The sequence below is a fragment of the Geospiza fortis genome, unplaced genomic scaffold, assembly GCF_000277835.1.
Source record: "Geospiza fortis unplaced genomic scaffold, GeoFor_1.0 scaffold112, whole genome shotgun sequence".
Lineage (NCBI taxonomy): Eukaryota > Metazoa > Chordata > Aves > Passeriformes > Thraupidae > Geospiza > Geospiza fortis.
In genome coordinates this window covers 12,665,662-12,686,439 of record NW_005054298.1, presented here as the reverse complement: position 1 = coordinate 12,686,439, position 20,778 = coordinate 12,665,662, and the positions used below count along the sequence as shown (strand labels likewise).

The 20,778-nt window shown below is 37.0% G+C and overlaps 1 protein-coding gene across 1 annotated transcript in view; it reads right to left on the bottom strand.

Annotated features, from left to right (window-relative positions):
* XRCC5 (X-ray repair cross complementing 5) overlaps positions 1-20,778 on the bottom strand; it is a 54,723-nt gene that overhangs the window by 18,347 nt on the left and 15,598 nt on the right. Inside the window, exons 7-15 of the mRNA XM_005415781.2 lie at positions 19,171-19,285; positions 17,488-17,626; positions 15,330-15,442; positions 11,882-11,944; positions 11,085-11,222; positions 10,346-10,436; positions 9,025-9,152; positions 4,835-5,031; positions 483-573 (exon numbers count right to left, since the gene is read on the bottom strand). Of these exons, the coding sequence (XP_005415838.1) occupies positions 483-573; positions 4,835-5,031; positions 9,025-9,152; positions 10,346-10,436; positions 11,085-11,222; positions 11,882-11,944; positions 15,330-15,442; positions 17,488-17,626; positions 19,171-19,285 (1,075 nt within the window). The remainder of the gene's footprint in view (positions 1-482; positions 574-4,834; positions 5,032-9,024; positions 9,153-10,345; positions 10,437-11,084; positions 11,223-11,881; positions 11,945-15,329; positions 15,443-17,487; positions 17,627-19,170; positions 19,286-20,778) is intronic.

The following is a 20,778-nucleotide window of genomic DNA, read 5'->3' as shown; positions in this document are numbered from 1 at the left end:
AAATTATAAGTTAGATCTAGAAGCAAGATGAAACCAAATTTCTGATTTAGACCCCCAATTTAGACCCCCAATTAATTTAGAGAACAATGTCTAAAATCACAGCAATACTTTTGATTAAATACACAGAGGCAACTTCTATGTTGTAGAAGATATGAAAGACAGCAAGAACAAAATTCAACCAGCGAGCTCCAATTTTGTTTTCTTCAGATCCTCAGGCTTTCCTTTTAGAGTTCTAAACACCAGGAGAGAATTTTGTCCTAAAATATCCACGACTGATGGAAACTTGTGTTAACACATGCCTAAGGGCAGAGAAAGTTGTCTTCACAATCTCTAGCAGAGTCTCAAATGTACAAGTAGACAGTATTTCCAGTCATGTTTCAGCTATAAAGTCTCCTTTTATCAGGAATTCTGTGTATTCACTGCAATAGACTTAGAGAATTAATCTTCCCCTTTGATAATCAGATTTGTAAAAATATGCTTACAGAGGTGATATTGCCTTCAGCAAGTTTCATAAGGCTAAAGCTCTCTTCGTCATCTTCAATTTTTGGTTTCTTAAGGCTGGGTTCATCTTCACTGCAAATGAGAAAGACAAAAATGAATATAAACACTTGAAGATGACTGTCCTGCCTACTAACTAGGGAGTCAATAAATTAATGAAATATACACTGAACTAAACTTCATTACATAACTGGTCCAAAATCAACACTTAACCATGCCTTATTTTTCCGTTGGGCTGCACAAACCAGACAGTAGAAAGAGATCGAACTTCATCTTCACATACAGCAAAGGCATCACTTGTTGAAGGTATGAGATTATTACTGCTTATTTGAGGTGTAAATTTCCTTATACAGACCTTCTTCATCTTTCTAAATACAGAATATCTCCAAACATTTTATTTGGAATCTCTGTGTTGAGTTAGCCTTGATAATTTACAGTATATAACATGACATTTGGTATTTTCACTAGATTTTTTTTCTAAACATGAAATGTCAGCGAAAATGTACCATTTTAGTAGGACATTAATTTACTGTTCAATCACTACCTGCTAGAGCCTGTCTTGGAATTTACAGCTAATACAAACCTGTTTACACAATGGCTTTTGAGTCTAATGACCAGTATTCTCCATCAGCACATGAGAGCTCTGTAAACTTCCACCTTGTATTTGTTAAAACCTGCTAGACAAACTCTAGTTAAGCAGATCAGAACTATCTTAGGACATTTTAAGCTACATCTCAAAATGCTTTCAAAAAACTATTCTTGTTTTTAAAAAGCTAACTGTGATTTTGGGCTACATTCTTGCTTTGTCCTTACAGGTAACATATAGCAAGGTGTACATTCAAACTAGGAACTTAATTCTCGTATGTAACATGCTACACTTTAGAGCATATCTCAGCAACAGAGGAAAATCCAGATAATCACAAAAGGGGAAGAAAATCAGATGCTGTCAGGCTACTGACACAGATGAATTGATTTCCATTTAAGAATGACTGAAAGCTACTCAGCAACGCAAAGGGCAGGATTTGTGTTCAAGGAATCCCAAAACAAAGTAACAAGTTTTTCTGAAAAATTCTACTCCTGTGAAAAGAAGAAACTCCTTGATGATGCAGGGACAAAGCCAGAGATCCTGGACTAGGAGCCACTTTTCATTCCGCAAGATTAGAACTGACAGCAAAAACTGCATTGCACGTTACAGAAGCAATCAACTATTAGAAAGAACTTGTGGAATCTTCCTTTTTGCTTTCTGTAGCACACTCCTCCCCTACTTTACAATCATTGTCTATCTCACTTTGTTTCAGCAATCTTCTCTGCCCTTAATTTTGTCACTACCAAAATGAAATCCCATCTCCTCAGCAACTCCTGTCATTCAGCATAACCTTACTTATCACTCTGGGAGAAATGATGACTTGAGCTATGCCTAAGGACAAGGATAGGATACCTTTGCTTCATTCTCAACTCTGCTGACTTTCTGGCTAACCTTGAACAAGTTGCTTGATTGTTTTGAACATCCAGTGTGTCTCTCTGTAAAAAGAGAAACTGATACTTATCAACACCAGAGAGTTTAGAAGCTCCACGGGAACCAAAAAACCTTGTATATTAACATGGTCTGATGAAAGGTGTAAAGAACAACAAAAATTCTCCTCTAGAATATTTTCCTCCAAAAGTATATGGCAATCAATTTTCTTCTTTTTCTTCCTGCATTATTTTTACTGATTCAAAATACTTTGGGATTGGAGGAAGGAGAAAATAAATGATGATGCTGCATTTAACAGCTTAGGACCAAATCTACAGTTGTCATTAATCAGTGCAGCACAGCAGAAACTAATGAATCCATAGCCATTTATACCAGCCAAGGATCTGACATTTAGAATATGCACTGATTAGCAGTATTTTTAAACTGCAAAACGTGCAATTACTATTTGAGAAAAATTAATAAAATACAAGATTAATTTAAAACACCCACTTCTACATTAATATAGAAGCCTTTCACATCCTACAAAGCTGGATGAGATAACAGCCTCTCCACAGCCAACCTAAGAAGGAAAAAGTAAAATGTTTTCTATATAACTGGAATTTTTTTTATCTACACAGATCTTAAGCAAAAGTGATACAAATGAATACTGAAATTTCTATTAAGATATCATGCCTACAATTATGCTGCTTTAGTCCCATTAGATCTTAAAAATTAACAAAGAAGAATCTGATCAATATGATGACAGGAGATACAAATCAGTTTTAGAAAACAAAAATAATGGTTAAGACATCTTTTAAACAACTTTTTTCAAATACTGAAGTGCAACCTACATCTTAGTATTAATAAGTTGAATCTCATAGAGCCATATCCTTTAGAATCACAGAATGGTTTGGGTTGGAAGGAACCTTAAAGATCACCCACTTCCTACACCCTGCCATGGGCAGGGACACCTCCCGCCAAACCAGGCTGCCCAAAGCTCCACCCAGCCTGGCCTTCAACACTGCCAGGAAGGGGCACCCACAACCTCTCTGGGCAACCTGTGCAAGTGCTTCTGCTATTTAATATTTCCCTTAATCATTGTTGCAAAGATGCACTTTTCTTTATCCAGTGAATAAATTCTATCATCTCAGCTCTTCCACAAACACAGAACAAAAACATACAGTTAAGACTGCTGTTGTAGCAATAATAAAATACTACCAGTCCCATTCATTACTACAGCAATACCATTTTTCTGCAATTTAAAAAAATCTTAACTATCATTCATTCTTCTTTGCATAGTTGAGTCTGTATTCTTTCACTTCCTTTACAGCTTTTTAAGGAAAAAAAAACATTTTAATGCCCAACATGAATTTCTATCAAAATTACTTTTATCACCCCTCTAAAGGAAACCAGTTTTTAAAGAAAATAGATTTCCTTCTTGCTTGTCAGATGGTTTTGGGAAGATGGATTTTAAAGCAACTAACAGTAATGGGTCACTGCTTTTTGTTTAAATTCTCTCTCTAGCTTGTTTGAGCCCAGTTTTTTGCCTTTAATGGCTCTACCACTTTTTAAGACATACATATAAATGTACATATGTACATAAACCCAGAGAAACTGGGGCATGGAGTAAGGAAAAGAGAATTGAATCAGTATGAATTTACAGACACACTAAGGCAACAGGAATACACTGTAATCAGTAACAACAACAAAATAGCCAGGTGTTTCCCAGTCTGTAGAGAGGAATGTGGTCATTAGTCTCAAGCAGCAAAGTGAGGAGTCCTGTGTCATGTCTTCCCAAAGAGAAGATGCTGAGGAGGCTCTACCCACCCCAGAGGAAAGCAAGAGCTAAGCAAGAGCTCAAAACACCTCAAAGATGCCATTCCTAGTGCTGAAAGGACTGAACCAAAAATGACAAAATAAAGAGAGGAGCTAACTGAGAACACTCCAACATCTCAGGGACCACTAGTTACATTATAGATTTCAAGAAATTAATTTCTCAGAAGCAGATTTTGTTTATGCAAATTGATTTGTCTGGGATGACAGTAAAACTGCAGTATCAATTTAGCATTTATTCTTCCTATCTGCAGCACAAATAAACTAAACACAGTATACTCAATAACAACAAAAATACTCTGTCTTAAAACTGTTCAAACAATAGCTGTTCCAGGAAGAGTCTATAACAGCTTGATTTTTTTGGAGAAAACCACATTAATTGCACAGCAGATAATAATGAAACTGCTTTTCTTTTGATATTCCAAATGAAAGCTAGACAATTACCTAAATCAAGCATGCTGAGAAGGAAGGCTCAACTTCATGGCTAATTTAAAGAGCCATGGCATTTATTCTGAGCTAAATTAGACCCCCTGTTAGTGTTATTTGAACTCTTTTATAACCACCTCTAGGACAAACTGTCTGACCAGGAGACAAAAAGCAATGCAACAGGTTGCCCAGAAAGGATGCACAAACTCTGAAGGTTTTCAAGGCCAGACTGTATGAATCCCTCCTTAGATCTCACAGGTGGTTTTGAGCAACAGGTTGACCAAGAAGCCTCCTGTGGGGTCCATTCCAATCTGACGAATTTTGTAATTCTGTGACAGCAAATACAGACATGAGGAACTTCTATGAGTAGGTACAGGCTCCCCAGACATGAGGAACTTACTGGTTCCTATTGTGTCCTGCACTGCAACAGTATGACCACCACTATTCACAAGATACTCCAGACATTCTGTGGCACCACAATATTCTCTATCTATCAGCATTTTTTCCAGTGTGTAACTCATTGATTTTCTGTTCAAAAGATTCTGAGTCTGATTCATCCAGCAAAAACAACCTGAAGTGTAAAAAAAAAGTTTCAAAAAAATCCATAATACATTTCTAACGTACTTGTCTTTGAAGATGTCTTGTGCAGTCTTCTCTTCTTTTTTCTTGCCAACTTCCTTTAGGGGAAAAAGTGCTTTTACTCTTTCCAGAGGAGCCTGACATCTTTCTCTTACCACACAAGGCATCTCTAGCATTTCTAAAAGATGCTGTTCTATTGGTGGCAGTGGCTTATCAGAGTGAAAAGCCTTGTGCTGCAAACACTGAAAGAAACAAAACAGTCTGAGCAAAGTAGAACTTTCAATTGTATTAAAAACTTACCATATGGTAACTGCAAAATATCTTCCATATTAAACACACTATCTTTGTATTGCTGAAAAATATTCTGTCTCACAATGGACTGAAAGTTTATGATCAATTGTTTAAGGACATTATTAATTATATTAAACAAGAATGCTGATGCAGATCAGTGTTCCCACACTCCTTGGAATGAGTGCTATGAAAATTATTAGAAAAATCCCAGGAATGAAACAGTCATCTGCAACTGTTCATATTTTTAGCTTCACTCTACCTTTAAAAAGCAGTTCTCTTATAAAACAGTGCCACGGGAGAGATTTCTATACACTTCAAAATTAAGTAAATGAGATCTATCCCAACCACACATTCCAGTTATTGTAACACTTTAATGTCCCTCAAAGAAATAATTTCCTCTTGGTCAATTACACTCAGTATGCATACAGGAGGAATATTCACAAGCTTAAGAGAGAATGCAAATAGAAAGAGAGAATATTACATGTGCACAGGTGAGGCACAGAATATATGCATGTTTGGAACCTAGCTTTGAAAGGAGTAGGGAATGAAGGGGCCTGACAGATGCACAAAGCTGACAGATGGTGAGAGCTACAGAGAAGGATTTTTCACCCAAGTGTAGAGTCAGTGCACACAGTCACGGAGTCAAGCAGACGGGGAGATATGAGGTTAATGAGCCAGGCTACAGAAATTCCATGGAAGGTTTTGAAAACAAAGTAAACATCTTTACAATTTTGTGAAGTGTGAGATAGCAGTAGAGAGGTACGTGCATTTACAAATACACACACATACCAGTGCATGCACACAAACACATCAAAACATGTGATATACAAAGGAGACAATTTTTTTTCCATGCCCATGGTACTAGGTGCATTAGACACCCATGCGGAGGTACCTATTCAGTAAACTAGGAATACAACAGAGATTTGCTCCCTTGTTGGCTGTCAGACATGACATTAATTAAAAAAACAAAATCAAAGCAAATAAAAGCTCCTGTTCATACTGGAAATCTGCCAATATGGAACACATCAACACTGATGTGTTTTCAGGCTGCCATTAACATTCCAGTCCATATTAGAACATACTGTCAAAAGGAGGCAGTTGTACAAGGCTACTGATTTGGAAGCACTTGTAATGATTTAAGGCACCATTATTTTGAAAGAGTAAAAATGTTGCTGGAAGCTGCAGTAATGGCTCTTGTGATAAAAAAAAAAAATAGGTAATTGAATTAAACTCACAAAGCAAAAAAACCTAAGTCCCCTGTTATGGCTGTGTGTTTCAGGCTTTTGTGACTGACATCTTAATGTGTGCAGCTGCAGGAGCTGAGCAGACTGAGAGGCCACAGCATCCACTCGTACCTGTTTTTAAAGTAGATGACTACATCTGAAACCTGAGATGGCAGGTACTGTCAAAACTCAGATGCTAAATGGAGACTAAGTTAAACAGACAACCTGGAGTTTCTAAACCAACACCATCCCTCTTAACCTTGCTTCCCCCCCTTCCTTCTGTGTCCAGCAAGAATCACTCCTACCCTCACAGCTAGAGGAAACCCACACTGCCACTGCCTTGCACACTGACTGTTCTATTCATGCACGCTGTCACCAAGGCACTAGCTCCTCATTGCTCTTCCTAATTTCTTACATCTCCACTTCTAGAGACACAGCCAGCTTTCAGGAACAGGGGTCACACCAAGATACTGGTCAATGGATGTAATGAACTGGGCTTCACACCATTAATTCTGTGATAAGCAATGACATACATGCACCAACAGAACCACCATTGTTGAGTAATTTGTTTATTTGGCTAACAAATAAAATGCACTGCATTCCCTAAACATCTTAGGTGATTCAAATCCCTGTATTTAAGATGGACAACTTAAACAATAATGTTGGAAGTCTACCATTACAAAAGCAGCAGAAGTTCACCTAATTTTTTCTGGAAGCAAGGAATAAAAGTTGAAAGTCTGGATATAGGATATTCCTCATCTTCCACTCCAGCAAGCATTAACAACTACTTCTCACCCACTCTGTCATTTCCTGATGCCTACAACTACTTCCAGAGATATAATTTAGCTTGATGTTTTTGTTTAAATTCTGGCTCTTGTCACTTATCATTCCAAATATCTTCATGAGGCAACAAAGCAAGGAAATGAAGTAGGAGTTCATCCTTTTCTTCAGAGTTCTTTTTCAAAACCATTTATAGGTTCTATTCAGCCCAATCCACTTACTGGCTACAGTCAAAAGATGATGCAGAATTTTTCCTCACAGTTCTTAAGGAACCAGCAGTGCTGTTTTGCCTAAGAACAAAATACTAAGAATCTGGGATATCTTCACAGCAAAGGAGAGAACAACTAACACAGATTAATAACTATTTTTAAATCATACAAACAAATGGGGCTGAGTGTGGCCAAAAGCACTAAGGGGACTGTCAGTTTAGGGCTTTCTGAACAGCAAGGACAGAAATTGCATCCTACCCCATACATTCAGTCAGTAAATGCTCTTTCTACCAGTAGCACTCACCCTTACAAAATCCTATAATCCTCTAAGGAAATTGGCAAGTTACTCAGTTACCCTCTTCCAGCAGCAGTTGACTCAAGTGCTGGAACACTACCATCACACTGTTTCAGAAGACAAATAGCACACCTAAAAAAAAATCTTTCACCAATAGAAGACATTCACTAAACTAAAAGAATGCAAAACTCTATCTAGCAATATAACAGAGGAAATTCTATCCCCCAAGTACTTCATTTACAAGTTTTGTAATATCCAAGCTTAACAATCCTTCCAAAAATAAGAGTTGTGAAGAGGTCAGCTCATTTTAAGTTCTTGCCCTGCAATAACCTCAAAGTGATCCAGTTTTGCACTCAGTTACACACTGTCTTGTCAATATGACTGGCAGAACTTGATGAGACCTCTGAGTTCTTCAGGTGTCAATCAGAGTAGGGTTGAAGACAGTGGGCTTACATGTGTTCCTGAAGCACACACTGACCTCCAGATCCTTTGGTTATTTTAACAACACTAAGGAAGCAAGGCTTTGGGAAGCTAGGGTAAGTTTTCTTAATTTAAAAAAACATCTTCTTCCTACTTGTAAACCGAAATAAATCATGTGGAATTGCTGAGATATAGCAATCATGTTCATAATACCATTTTTGGTCAATTTTCAGAGCAGAATCACACATTCAATATATCTCCATGGTTCTGCATACAGTACAATTCTGCAGTTGGTTAAATTGCAACATAATTTTCTTTATTTTTGAATTTGCTGCGTCATTTTTTAAACACTTGAATTCCAATGCATAATTAAGTCTCTCATCCTCACAGTTGCAATGAAAGTCTCCATGATATGAAAGGAATGCAAATCAAAATGGAGACAGCTTGATATAATAACTGCAGGAAGTGTGAACTGTTCTGTTGGCTCGTAAAGTGCATCAGCTTAGACACCCCAACAGAACATTTTAAATGTCAACAATGTTAATAACCATTTATTACTGATCCAGTTCACCTCAGACTGACCTGGTTTGGAACACTGCTAGATGCAACACTGCACAGAAAAGTCATGGGACACAGAATGAGAAGCTGAAGATATCCCAAATTTTCAGCCGATTTTTCTCTTTGTCCAAAAGCTGAAGACTGAATCTATGTCTACAATGCAGTGTTGAGAGGCAAGTTTTAACTTGCCTAGTCTATGTGCCTGTGAATATCACTGATGCTGTTGTGGACACCTCAGCACAGGTATAATTTCCCTTGCTTCCTGGAAACTAGAAATTTTAAAGATACATCTGTGTCAGGGACAACACAGAAATCACCAGTTACCACATATTTTAATGCCAGAGATTTCTATCTGCATTCTCACAATGCAGATCTTTCCAACGTGAATCAAAGAAAGACAGAAGGCTGAAAAGTCTTAAGAAAAAAAGTTTTTAAAAAATACCATATAGTTCATCTCACCTGATATAATCTCTGAAAATGAGGGTTTGGAATTTTGCTGGGCTTAAATAGATCCTCAAAAGTTTCTCCATCTTCATGAACCAAATTCATAGAATCAATCAGTGAGTCAACAGCATACAACTGATCCACTAAGGCAGCAATTACATACAAAGGAAGATTAAATACACTTGCAGATGGATGCATTTCTTGAAACAATTTATAAATGAAGATTTGCTTCACAATACAAGATTTTCACCCAGTCTTTACATGCCACAGAACACACTGCAGCTATGGATGTGCCAATAAAGAATATGGATAATGGACACAATAATAAACCCCTGCTTTATTTAAGGACTACAGTGTAAAGTCATAAAGACTTTTTCCCCAAGACCTCAATTATTGTTGCCTCTCTGCTTTAGCTTTTCTTCTTTTCCAAGATGTTTTCATTTGCAACAGAAGGTTTATAGGCCACTTAGAAAATAAGGATAACAGCTGGTTTGCAAAACTAAATGGCATAATATAAATTTTTAAAGTTATGATTGCAAATTAACACAGTTCACAATAGCCAGCTACTGCTTTGCTAAGACAGGTTTTAGATTTATTATCAAACTGCTGGTTACAGGCACGAAAACAGAAACAGCTACAGAAACAAACCAGCATGCTAAATATACCCTGACGTGCAGGTGCCCATTCAATGCATCTTGTAACAAATGAAAGAAGCAGGAGTGGATTTTAAATTACATCCACTTAAGACTCATTGCTGTGCAAAACTCTCAGAACAGCAAGTCAAGTTTCGTGTAGCTGCATGTTCTCTAAAGATGCCATCCATCTCAAGCTGGACACCAATAAGCACACGGTTTAATAACACTCCACAGAAAATACTGTCTTTGCCTTTGTACATTATATTAACAGGCCATACTGCAAATGACTACAGGACCAGCTGCCTCTGTTCTAATTCTAGCTAGCTAATCACACACTGCAGATCCCACAAGGTTTGGCCATTTACTCCCACAAATGAGTTCAAAGATCAAAGGATACAGAGGACTAATCGCAGCTCTCTATCATAGGAGCCTGTGAGACTCACAATGCTGTCATTTAACAGGACAGCTGAAACACTGCCTGCAACCATAGGTCTGCTCAGCCTGCACCTGAAGTGCCAAAGCTTTAATACACATTTACACTTCAAGATGACATCACCATAACGGATGCCCAAATACCTGGGTGTTTTCCTAAGCCAAAATAACAACAGAACTTATGCTTTCATTGGTGAGCCAAATATTCTAAGATGCTCTAAAAGAGTTAGAAGACAACAATCAGGTTTCTTGACCAGCAAATGTCTTACCTGTAGGAATGCATTTTTTACTGTTTTTCAAGGATGTAAATACATATTGTCTTAGGTCTTCCATATAGGGTAGCTGCACATAGATGAGACACTGTGCAAGAGGAAAGAAAAAACAATTGAGCCTGAAGAAAAAAAAAACTGTATCCCCAGAGTGCCATGTCAGGGTAATCTAAAACCTAAGAAAAATCTGAAGAGGTAATGTCTGTGCACATCAAAACACTTAAAATATGTACAGAGCAACACAATTTGAATCAGAATAAAACACAGCATTGTATTTTATAACATAGTGATGGCTACACTCGATTTTTCTGCTTGTGGAATAAAGACCTCCCCACCCATCTGATCCCTTTTTATCGTGCAGAGTTCCAATTATCCATGCTTTAAATATCCAATATATCGGCGCTTTGGGAGTTTTTATCACATCTTACTGTATTCCAAAGTCAAAAGCTGGATTTGGTTTTTTTAACATTTCTCTGCCTCATTTTTAATTTATTCAATTACCTCCTCCAGTTCATACCACCCTAAATAATTCCTTTCCATCTTTTATGTTTATACCCTTCAAAAGTCTGAAGATTGTGGTGTCCTCCCCCACCTCCGTGACTGCTCAGCCATGCTATACATATTTAGCTCTTTCAATAGTCTCTCGTAAGAAAGATCAGGGGAAACATATGCTGCAAAAGTTCTGACATACTGTGTTGCTTCTGGGTCTCTCTGCAGAAGGGTAAGAGAGAAGAATTACCTCATATGTATCTTTAATATATGGAAAAGCTACTCCAATTTGTGGATAGCATCTTCTATCATAAGCATAGCGCACTACAGCCACCACTTTCAACTCATCCAATGCACGAACAAGTGCAGAAAAAGCAACTGCTGCATTCTGGAGGGAAAAAAGAAGTCTAAAAAATCATGCAAGTTCTTAATCATGAAATACATCTTTCACAGGGAATTCAACAGCATTGATTTAGTCAAGACTAGTTTCCATTTCAGCTATAACTTTAACACAAGCATTTTTTCATGTTCATAAATCAAAGAAACAGAAAGGTCAAATCTCATCACGATAGTGGATCCATTCAAAGCTGAGCCAACTTTAGATTCAGCACATTTCACCTTTTTCACCAGGTGTGAAGAACTCTCAGAGGTTTTGCATGAGATAGTGAAAGGGAGGAAAGTCCCTTAAAGGAACACATTAGAGCTCCACAGTGAGCTTTTTACCTCCAGTTCTTTGAAGGTCTGTTCTAAATAACACAGTGACAGGGAACACTGTTGCTCTGCATGAGAATTGACTTCAGCACCAATTTCAGGTTCTTCACAACCTTGCTCAAACATAATATCTACCAGTTTTTCATTATTCATGAGATACTGTATTCATTTGGGGTTTAATCCAACTTCTTTTTAACCTACTGGGCAATGGAATAAGACATTTCTGTAAGTTGCATTAAAAGTATTTATTAACACAGAAAGGACAATCTCAAGCATCACTATTCTTTTTTGTTCTGCAGCAGAATACATTCAGCATTACACTTCAGTTTACCTTACCGCATCATCTTTTGCTGCAAAGACCTTCAGAGCTTGGTTGCCCATGTAGTAATGCCTCTGGATCTACAGATTCAAATGGTCAAGAGTTAGCCTCACCTAAAGAAAAGGTCATTAATACAAGTGGACCAATTAAATTACAAAACAACTAGAATTACTCAAGTCAGAAGTCACCAAATTTAATTACGGTGCACATAGGTTAAAGCCCTGTATTTGTCTCATATCTCCATTTATCACTTAATGTGAATATTGAGTCATATTGGATAGGATATTATCATAGCCTCCTAGTAATGAGCAGGAATGAAAGACAGTGCTACTGGCAGCTGTTACCAGTCAGAATTAAACTTCAGTAATTCAGAAGTCATCGTGGAAAACTACAGTAGTTAATACAAGGCCTAAACTTAATGGTTACCATATAGCTGTGCTATTAAATTTTTCTAGCAAAGATACATCAAAAAGGAGCTGCAAAAAGTCTTGTCCTAAATTAATAAAGCTACTTCAACACCAACCCAGAGTATATACAGCTGTGCTAGCAAAGAAGCACTTCTGTTAGCAGAGTTTATTCTATTAATGAACATGGCTGAATCTAAAACAAAAGGAAAAAGAGTTTCATCAAGGGGTATCAGCTGGCAGCTGGAACAGCTGGAGCTACAGCAGCTCACACACACAGAAAGCCTGCAATCATGGAAGACCTGTCACAAAGATCACACACTACTATGGACACTGATTGAAATAACCTCTCTTTGTTAAAGAAAAAAACTCTTTACATTACAGTCTCAGAATTAACATCATTATATCTTTGATTTTTCTTTCATTCATTTCACCTTTTTATTTTATCTTCTTTATTTAGCAAATTACCACAAGGCTGTTGAAGTCAGTGACAACCTGCACCAGAGCAGGTCTGTTCACTGTATTACAGCACAATTCTTCAGCTCAGATTATTCTACCTGCAATCCTCCTTTCCTGTTCTGTCTCTAAATGCTCAGGAAATTTTACATTCAGTATAGTATACATAACTAGATGTGTGTATCACTACACCTTTTTTTGTTTGCAAAAGAAATTGTCCCTTTGTAATATTTTCAGGTATTATTTCTTGATTTACATGGCATGGCTTATAAATTAAAAATCAAAGTTTAAGCGGCCTCTGATCTTCTTTCCTGAGGGATGTGAACAACTCAGGAAAAGAATATAAGGTGGTTCTATTCCTTATTTAATTATGTATTTGGAGCTGTTCCAGTTTTTCTAGTCAATAACAAATCATCTTTCCATCGAAGTTTTTTTAAAAAACAATTTAATATAAAACATACATTTGAGTAGTGTCAGTTTTATCATTCCAAACAATAAAATTTAGGAGGCAAAACTTAAGAAACATATGAGTCTTGAAAATTCCAGCTGTAGTTAAAACTTCCTGATATCATTACCTATCCACTATAATTTTAATCCTGCAAGCACGCCTGAATAATTTTATTCCACTGAGGGGATGTGCAGCTACTACTGTGCATAACTACTCATACTCCTGGCTACAGGACCAGAGTATACTTTAAGATATAATTTCGGTTTCTTATGAAATCCAGAGACAAGAGGAGCATATAATACAAATTAATTAAAAGCAATCAATATTTGGCACATTGAAAATTTTTAAAAACAACATGTTAATTCTTTAATGCATATTTACGTGACTCAAAAAGTATTCCTAAAATTAACTGTAACCCTACAACTATTAACTATGTATTTGAAGGTATTACCACACTGACCAACAATGGGAAAATAAAAATCCACATGAAATAACAGTTTGCTAACAGGAACACTATATTCCTCATCTGCTTTCCTCTTAGTTTCCATTTTCAAATAAAGTCAGACTAAGCTGAAACAGGAGGCCAACCTCCAGCATAAGAAAACTCTGCACACAGCAAAATACATTTTGCAGAACTAAATGACAATAGTAAGACTCAGCTGGAGGCTAATAATGTATGAAGAGATCCAAGAAATTGTCTTGTCGGAACACAGGATTCAGACACATTTCACTTATTATTAGATGCAGTTTCTGGTACAGGAGGTAGCACTCCCTAACACCTCTCTGGCCCTGGCCAATTTAGGGCACATAAGCTCAAGCATGAGATGCTTCCTTGATCAATCACTTGCAGTGCACAAGCTCCCACATTACTCAACAACTAAGTCTGGAAGTCCTCAGGGAGCAACCAGTTGGGCTGGCTTCTCCTTTCAGTAAATCACATAACTTACTGGCTCCTCAGTGCTTATGTTTTGGAACACTGCACTGCAGTAGTCTAATGACACATCTAGCAACATGCACGAGGTCTGTGTCACCTGTATTGCAAGGTAAAAAGATGTTAAGTTACATCCATTTGAGGGTAAGCTCCCACAGATGCTTCCTAATTCATTAGCATATTTCCTTCATTGTAAAGGTGATGATGCCTTAGCCTTTACCAAGAGTTCTCCTTTGTTCAGGCAGTGAGAGATTTCAAAGAGCAGGAGGGCTGGGAGCTGTCAGAAGTGAAGGTGTAGAACTGCCCTACTGGTGAAGAGGACTGGGTGTAGGTAACTCCAAGATGAGTAAAGCTTCAGTCAGAAACTTTTTCAAAGAAAAAAGATGGGGAGCAGCTTAACATCCACAGCAATTACTTGGCACTCACATCTCTGTACTCTCTCCTCATGTGTCCTTCTTCAAGAACAGTTTTGTTAAGTCTTTGCCTAAGGCTTTGCTAATGCTTAAGTCCTGGATTTTCTGAAGGAAATCACTTTGTGCTGGGTAACTTTTATTAAAGTACTTGCTCAAAGTAAGTTTCTTACAACTGTCAGGGACAGCAAACAGCAAAGTCAATACCACAAGTAGAGATAAGTGCATTACAAACACTGAGCATCTCACAGAAATACGGAAAGCTTTTGAATTATGCTACCTTTGTCTAAGAAGTCATCACTACATTTAAGTTTTTTCACAATAGGAAGAAGAGACCAGTCATGGTTCACAAACTAATCCTTATGGAATTGAGAATGAATGGAGTCAGCTTCAGACTTGCTTTAACATTACTTTAACGTTGAGGGAGAAGCTTCTGTTAAGAAGCAGCCATACTCTTGGCTGGACAAAGCCCAGAAAGATTGCTGCCTGAGCTGAACAGAAGACAGACTATTAAGTCTGTGAGATGAAATGAGACCACAATACCTCTGTCTCCCCCTTGCAGAGATCTGAGCTCAGTGGCTCTGGCTTCACTTGAGGGACCAATGGCCACACTTACGAGCTTCTCTCCTTCACAAGACCACATATTGCTTACATGCACTAGAATCAGCAAATAAGTCAGCCCCGCATACCTGAGTAGAGATGTCCCATTCCCAATACTGAAACCCAATACAACACCATGACTTTACTGAATTCAAACCAAGATCAACTGTCTTGAATAACCCAGGAAGCTGAATAGGAAGACATTTAGTATCGCACCTGAGAGGATCTAGTGAATCCCAAAACAGAAAAACACTTTCCTTCTGTTTTGTATTTCATTTGCTCTTCATCTTCCTTGGAAAAAGGAACTATATCACTCCCATACCGAAAACCTGGAGAACGAGAGAAGAGCATCTGGTAAGCATATGGGCCTACAATTTTAACACTGAAATTAGCTCTCTGAATATTTTAACAATGCATTCATGCCCCACAGCTACGTTCCACACATGCTCATCAAATTACTTTCCCTGGTAGCAAAAAAACCCCAAACACCCATAGACACATTTTGTATTTTGCAAAGCACTCCTTGTACATCATTTTATGTAACACAAGTACTCTCAGAGAGCAGGAAAGAAAATAAGGGAACATCTTGCCTAACAAAGTTATGCTCACAGAATAGATTTAAGCAAATCAGAATAGATTTCAGCAAACAGACTGCAACATTCTCTGCAAACATAATACAAGCAACCTCAAACATACCACAAATCATATCACACGAGGTGACACTAGAAGAGATTCAGAAAATAAAATGTGCTAATAGTAGAAGCAAGGTACACAATAGAAAACCAAAATGTTAGTATGCAGAACTGGTCTTTTTATATATTTCTGTATTTTACTTCCCATGCCATACATTACAGGTATATGTCCACAAAATAGGAAACTGTAATTTCTCAGAGGTATCATCTGCTCCAACTGCTTATTCTCCTATCTCAGCTTCCAATATCCTTCCTGTAATGCCATCACTTTATTACGTTGCCACAGACTAAGGATGATATCCTCAGGTGTGCAGAAAGCAGAAGGAACAGAGATAAATCCCTGGATGAAAAACCTATAAGCAGATACATTTTCCTACAAACTGAAAAGCAAACACACAGAATGAAAGGAATTTCAGTATGGGTGCTGCAAATACAAAATATTGTCTAATTATGACATTTCTCAAGAGATTCACAAAAGTCCAGGAGGCATCAGGAGCTCTTTTAGCATTAGAAATATCACACCACTGACAGAGAAATCTTTTATCTCTTTTGTTTACATTGAACTACTCACCACTTCTTTTTACTAGTATCCCATAACTACTTACTAACTTAAGCAGTCAGAAGATTAGCTGAGAACAGTCGCAAATCCTCCAAAATGCATTCTCTGTAAGAAGTGGATTTTTTTTACACAGTTTTTAAGCTGTAAAAGACCATCTTTTAACCATCATTTTTGATTAAAGAAAGTCATACTGTCGTTGGGACTTTATCTGATACTGCTATGAAACACCTATGAATGCTAAAATTGAAATAGATTAAATTTAAAAATACCGCTTATTCTAATTTTCAATTTATGTTATTCATCTGATAGCACTCTCTACACTGTTATCTGAATAGTTCTGCTCTTTATAGTTAATATACTTGCCCTACTTGTGTGGGATTGAAACAGCAAAGGAAAGGAAAAAAACTAGTAACAAAATATATCTATACAATCACAAAAAATGAAACAGATTTGCTTAACTCAATTTTTAAAAGTAAGTACACTATTTCCTGCTGTTTCTGGGGCCTGTAGTCTTCTAAGGAAATTAATCTGCTCAGAAAGAAGCTGCAGTTCATAAAAGGTATGTTGCGTACCACTACTTCAGATTGATCCTGTTATAGTACAGCAAAGCTGGTACTCTTGAACACTAAACCCTCCTTTGATGGCTTCATCTTTCCAAGTGCAGAATAACTAGAGCAGTTGCTCATCTACAAAAAAGCAGCACTATGAAAGCATTCATGTTATCATCAGTACAAGTGAAGATCTAAAAATGGAATAGTGGTAGCAGAACTACTCACTACAGAACTGAGGTACGGCCTTCCACAGTGTGTAGTTCAGAAAGCTGTAGTGCCTTCTAAGCTCCATCTGTTGTTATTATTATTGTTGTTAGTTCTATTATTGTTATTCCCATTGTCATTATTATTCCTATTATTATTATTCCTTCTACTGGCAAAGTAAGATTTTTTTTTAAATATGTGAAAACAAAGAGTCTCATCTAACAGACTGTGTTCCACCAGTCTACAGGGCTCACATTCGAAGACCACAGCAAGGCTTCAAGGTAGAAAACTAAGAGGCCCTTAGGTGACCTAGGAGTCCAAGCCATTACCTTCCCTTTGTCTTCAGGGTACACTTAAAGATGTCATACCTTGAATAGTATCATCTTTCTGAACCTCTGTCTCATCATCATCATTCAAGCAGTAAACAGTTTCTTTTTGCACATCCTCTTTTCTGAGGGTTTTAGCATCCACAATTGCCCAAAGTTTTTTCACTCTTTCTTCTGTGACCTTGGTATCAGAATTCAAAGAAAATGAATGTTTAACATTTCAGTGGGATCCAGAGTACTTACCAGAACACACAAAAAATCCTTAGCCTGAGTGCTGCATTGTTTTACCAACAAAAAACTAATAAAGACTGTCAAATAATGCATCTCTGCCTGCTACCACAGTGCTTTCAGCACTGCTTCATCTGTATGAGACCTAACACATGAACTGTACCATATTGACAGCATACTTGTCCTGGTTTTTCATTAAACCTGTAGGTTAAGCCATTTGTGGAAGTCTTTGAGTCACAGGATACCATGTAACTTGCTTGCTATGCAATTTACTACCTCCAACTGTATAAATACTTTTGACAAAGCATTAAAAAATATGTTAAAGATACAGTAAGACACAATGTTCACTCAGTTTGCTTGGCCAAGTTTTCCATCAGACTTACTACACTGCAGGATAAAAATACCTTATATTACTGCAACTTCCCCAAAAGGCAAAATGATCCCAGTTGCATTATGGGACTTTGGAGGAAAATAAGGAGTAAGTATTTACAATGAGTGAATATTTCTCAACTACAGGGAAATAAAACTGCTTTTTTTCCTCTCTGCTTAAGTGAAATTGATGGTATAGCTAGTACATGAGAAGAAAAATGCAGAGCTGAGCAGAAAACAGTAAAGGCAGAATAGATTATGTCAGTATGACTGCTGTATGACCTCAGGCCAGTCACTCAGTTTATGTTGCTTATTCTCCCAAACTTACTTTATTTTGTGCGTAAACATCTTTGGGAGGGGACTCTTTCTGTCTATTTGCACCGGTCTGGCACAATAGCCTAATAAAAAATTTTTAGTAACTATAAATAGAAAGTTGATGTCTTTCAAGGGTAGAACACCCAGCTCTCAGACTTCAGATATATTCCATCAATACTGCCACACTACACAGTTACCTATTAACTATTCTATAACTAGAAATTTGCACATTTGTTGCCTTTAAAAACACTTATTTTTTCCTGGCACTGATTAAAGGAACCATATAAACCGTAAGAAACAGACTGGGCCCAAGCTCTGCCAAACAGTACAAACAAGCTGAAAAAACAGACCTTTTATTCCAAGTCTGAAATAACAACAGATGTGATTTGAAACAATGGCTGGTAAAACATTTACACCCACCATTTTACGCACACATGTCCAAAATTCTTCTCATGGCTAAGGCTTAAGAAATTATATATAAAGTCTCACATATCACTGATGCTGAATGAAAATCTTCAATCACAGCATTCTTAATCAGGGTCATCAACTCCAATACCACTAAGTGCCAGAGTAGACAGCAATAACTCCCATTTCTGTATCTTATGAATTTTAGTTATTTAATGTGTATGGTGAAGTTGAAGTTGCTGTGGGAACCAGAATTTTAGATGTACTGGCTTCTAACCAAATGAAAATTTCTATCATAATTATCTGGATGTTGTTTTATCTTTATTTTCTTAGCTTTAAGGAAAAGAAAAAAACCATGCAGTTGCACCTAACTTGTTGCCAAATTACACTATGATTTTACACACTTACTGATTTGTAGGCCACAATCCTTATAGACAAATTAGGACCAATAGTGAGCTGGCAGGGCCAAGGCATAGGCTTTCTTTCCATTTTCTTAAACATTGAAAGGCGTTCCAGGCTCTCTCTAAATGAAGGAATCAGGAAAATAGCAATGAACTCTGGTGAACTGTAATAAAGTATTATAGACAATACACTCTCCTAAAAGAAATGCAGGAGCCCAAACTGTTCCAGCTTAGATTGCATAAAGCAAATAAACTGTATCAATAATCTTACGATTGCCCATTGCCAGAAAAGAGAATGACAAAAAGAGGTGGTACAGCAGATTATCCCCATCCTGAGCCTTTATGATGGTGTGACACTAGGGCTTAAAGGCACTGTGTTAGGTCTGTCTAGTGATAAAACCACACAATTGCTTCTTAAGCATTTTCCATTTTTCTGTGCTCATCCAATTAGGGCACATAGCAAGCTGAACAACAGAAATTAGAAAAGGCTCTCTAAGTGGTAAAATGCTTTCTATAGGGAAACTAAAGAAATAAAGAATCCAGTTTCAATTAACAGGATTTTGTTTATGAAGAAATTAACTTTTGACACTTTTTTAATACAGTACTAGTGAACTCATTAATTTAAGGACATTCTGTCATAGTGAAAGAAGTTACTTCAACTATTTCTAGCCTAAACAGCAGATATACAAGTTAAAAAAAAAGGAACTGTAATGAATTTATACTAAAAAGTGTTAACTTAATTGCACAACTTTTAGCAATGGAGTCCAAAACTAACAACTCACGGTAATTTATAATATATCATTGTGAATTCAAATAGGCTTGCCCCCCTAAATAGCTTTCAACTAATACAAACTGTATTGGTAATTTGGCTGCAAAACTCCAACACAGAAAAAGCTCTCAATTTTTTTTCTTTTATTGCATGACAGAGCAAAGACAAAACAAAGTTGGACTACTCCTTTTCACATTATGATAAAACCTGGAATCCACCACTCTCTTGATTAAAGCACTTGTCTGGCAGAAATCAAGATCAACTCCTAAAATTATCAGTAGAGAACTCAACTTGGCATTCTACTTTTCAGGTTTCCTAGTATTAACAGGGTTGGTTTTTTTTTTTTAAATTCTAAATGCGCAGTGAAAGGCAAAAACACACTGAGATTTTTATATGAGATAAGCACTGAATTCCCTTTTTAGTTTTGGGTTTTTTTTTCCTTTAGGGAAAGGAAGATTTTTTTTTGCTAGCAATAAAAACATCAATACAGGATTTTAAAAATAACATGGCACTACATCATTAGGAGTACTGCAACACATACATTCAGGGATGAGCACAGAAATCATATATATAAGTGCCAAATGCCTAAAAATGTAATTTAAGCTCAATTTATTATCTCTATTCTTTAATTTCTTATATTTACAGAAGAAAAATGCTGCCTATAATTAAAGATGACCCAGTCAATAAAATCTTGCAAACGTACATTCCAGCTTGTATTTTATGAACACAACCTTTCTGCCCTGCTATCCCTTCCCTCAAAACCAGAAGCAGCAGAAGTACCTCCTGTCTAATAGGGTGAGTATCACAACAAAAAATCACAACAAAACCTTCTCACTCACTTTCCTG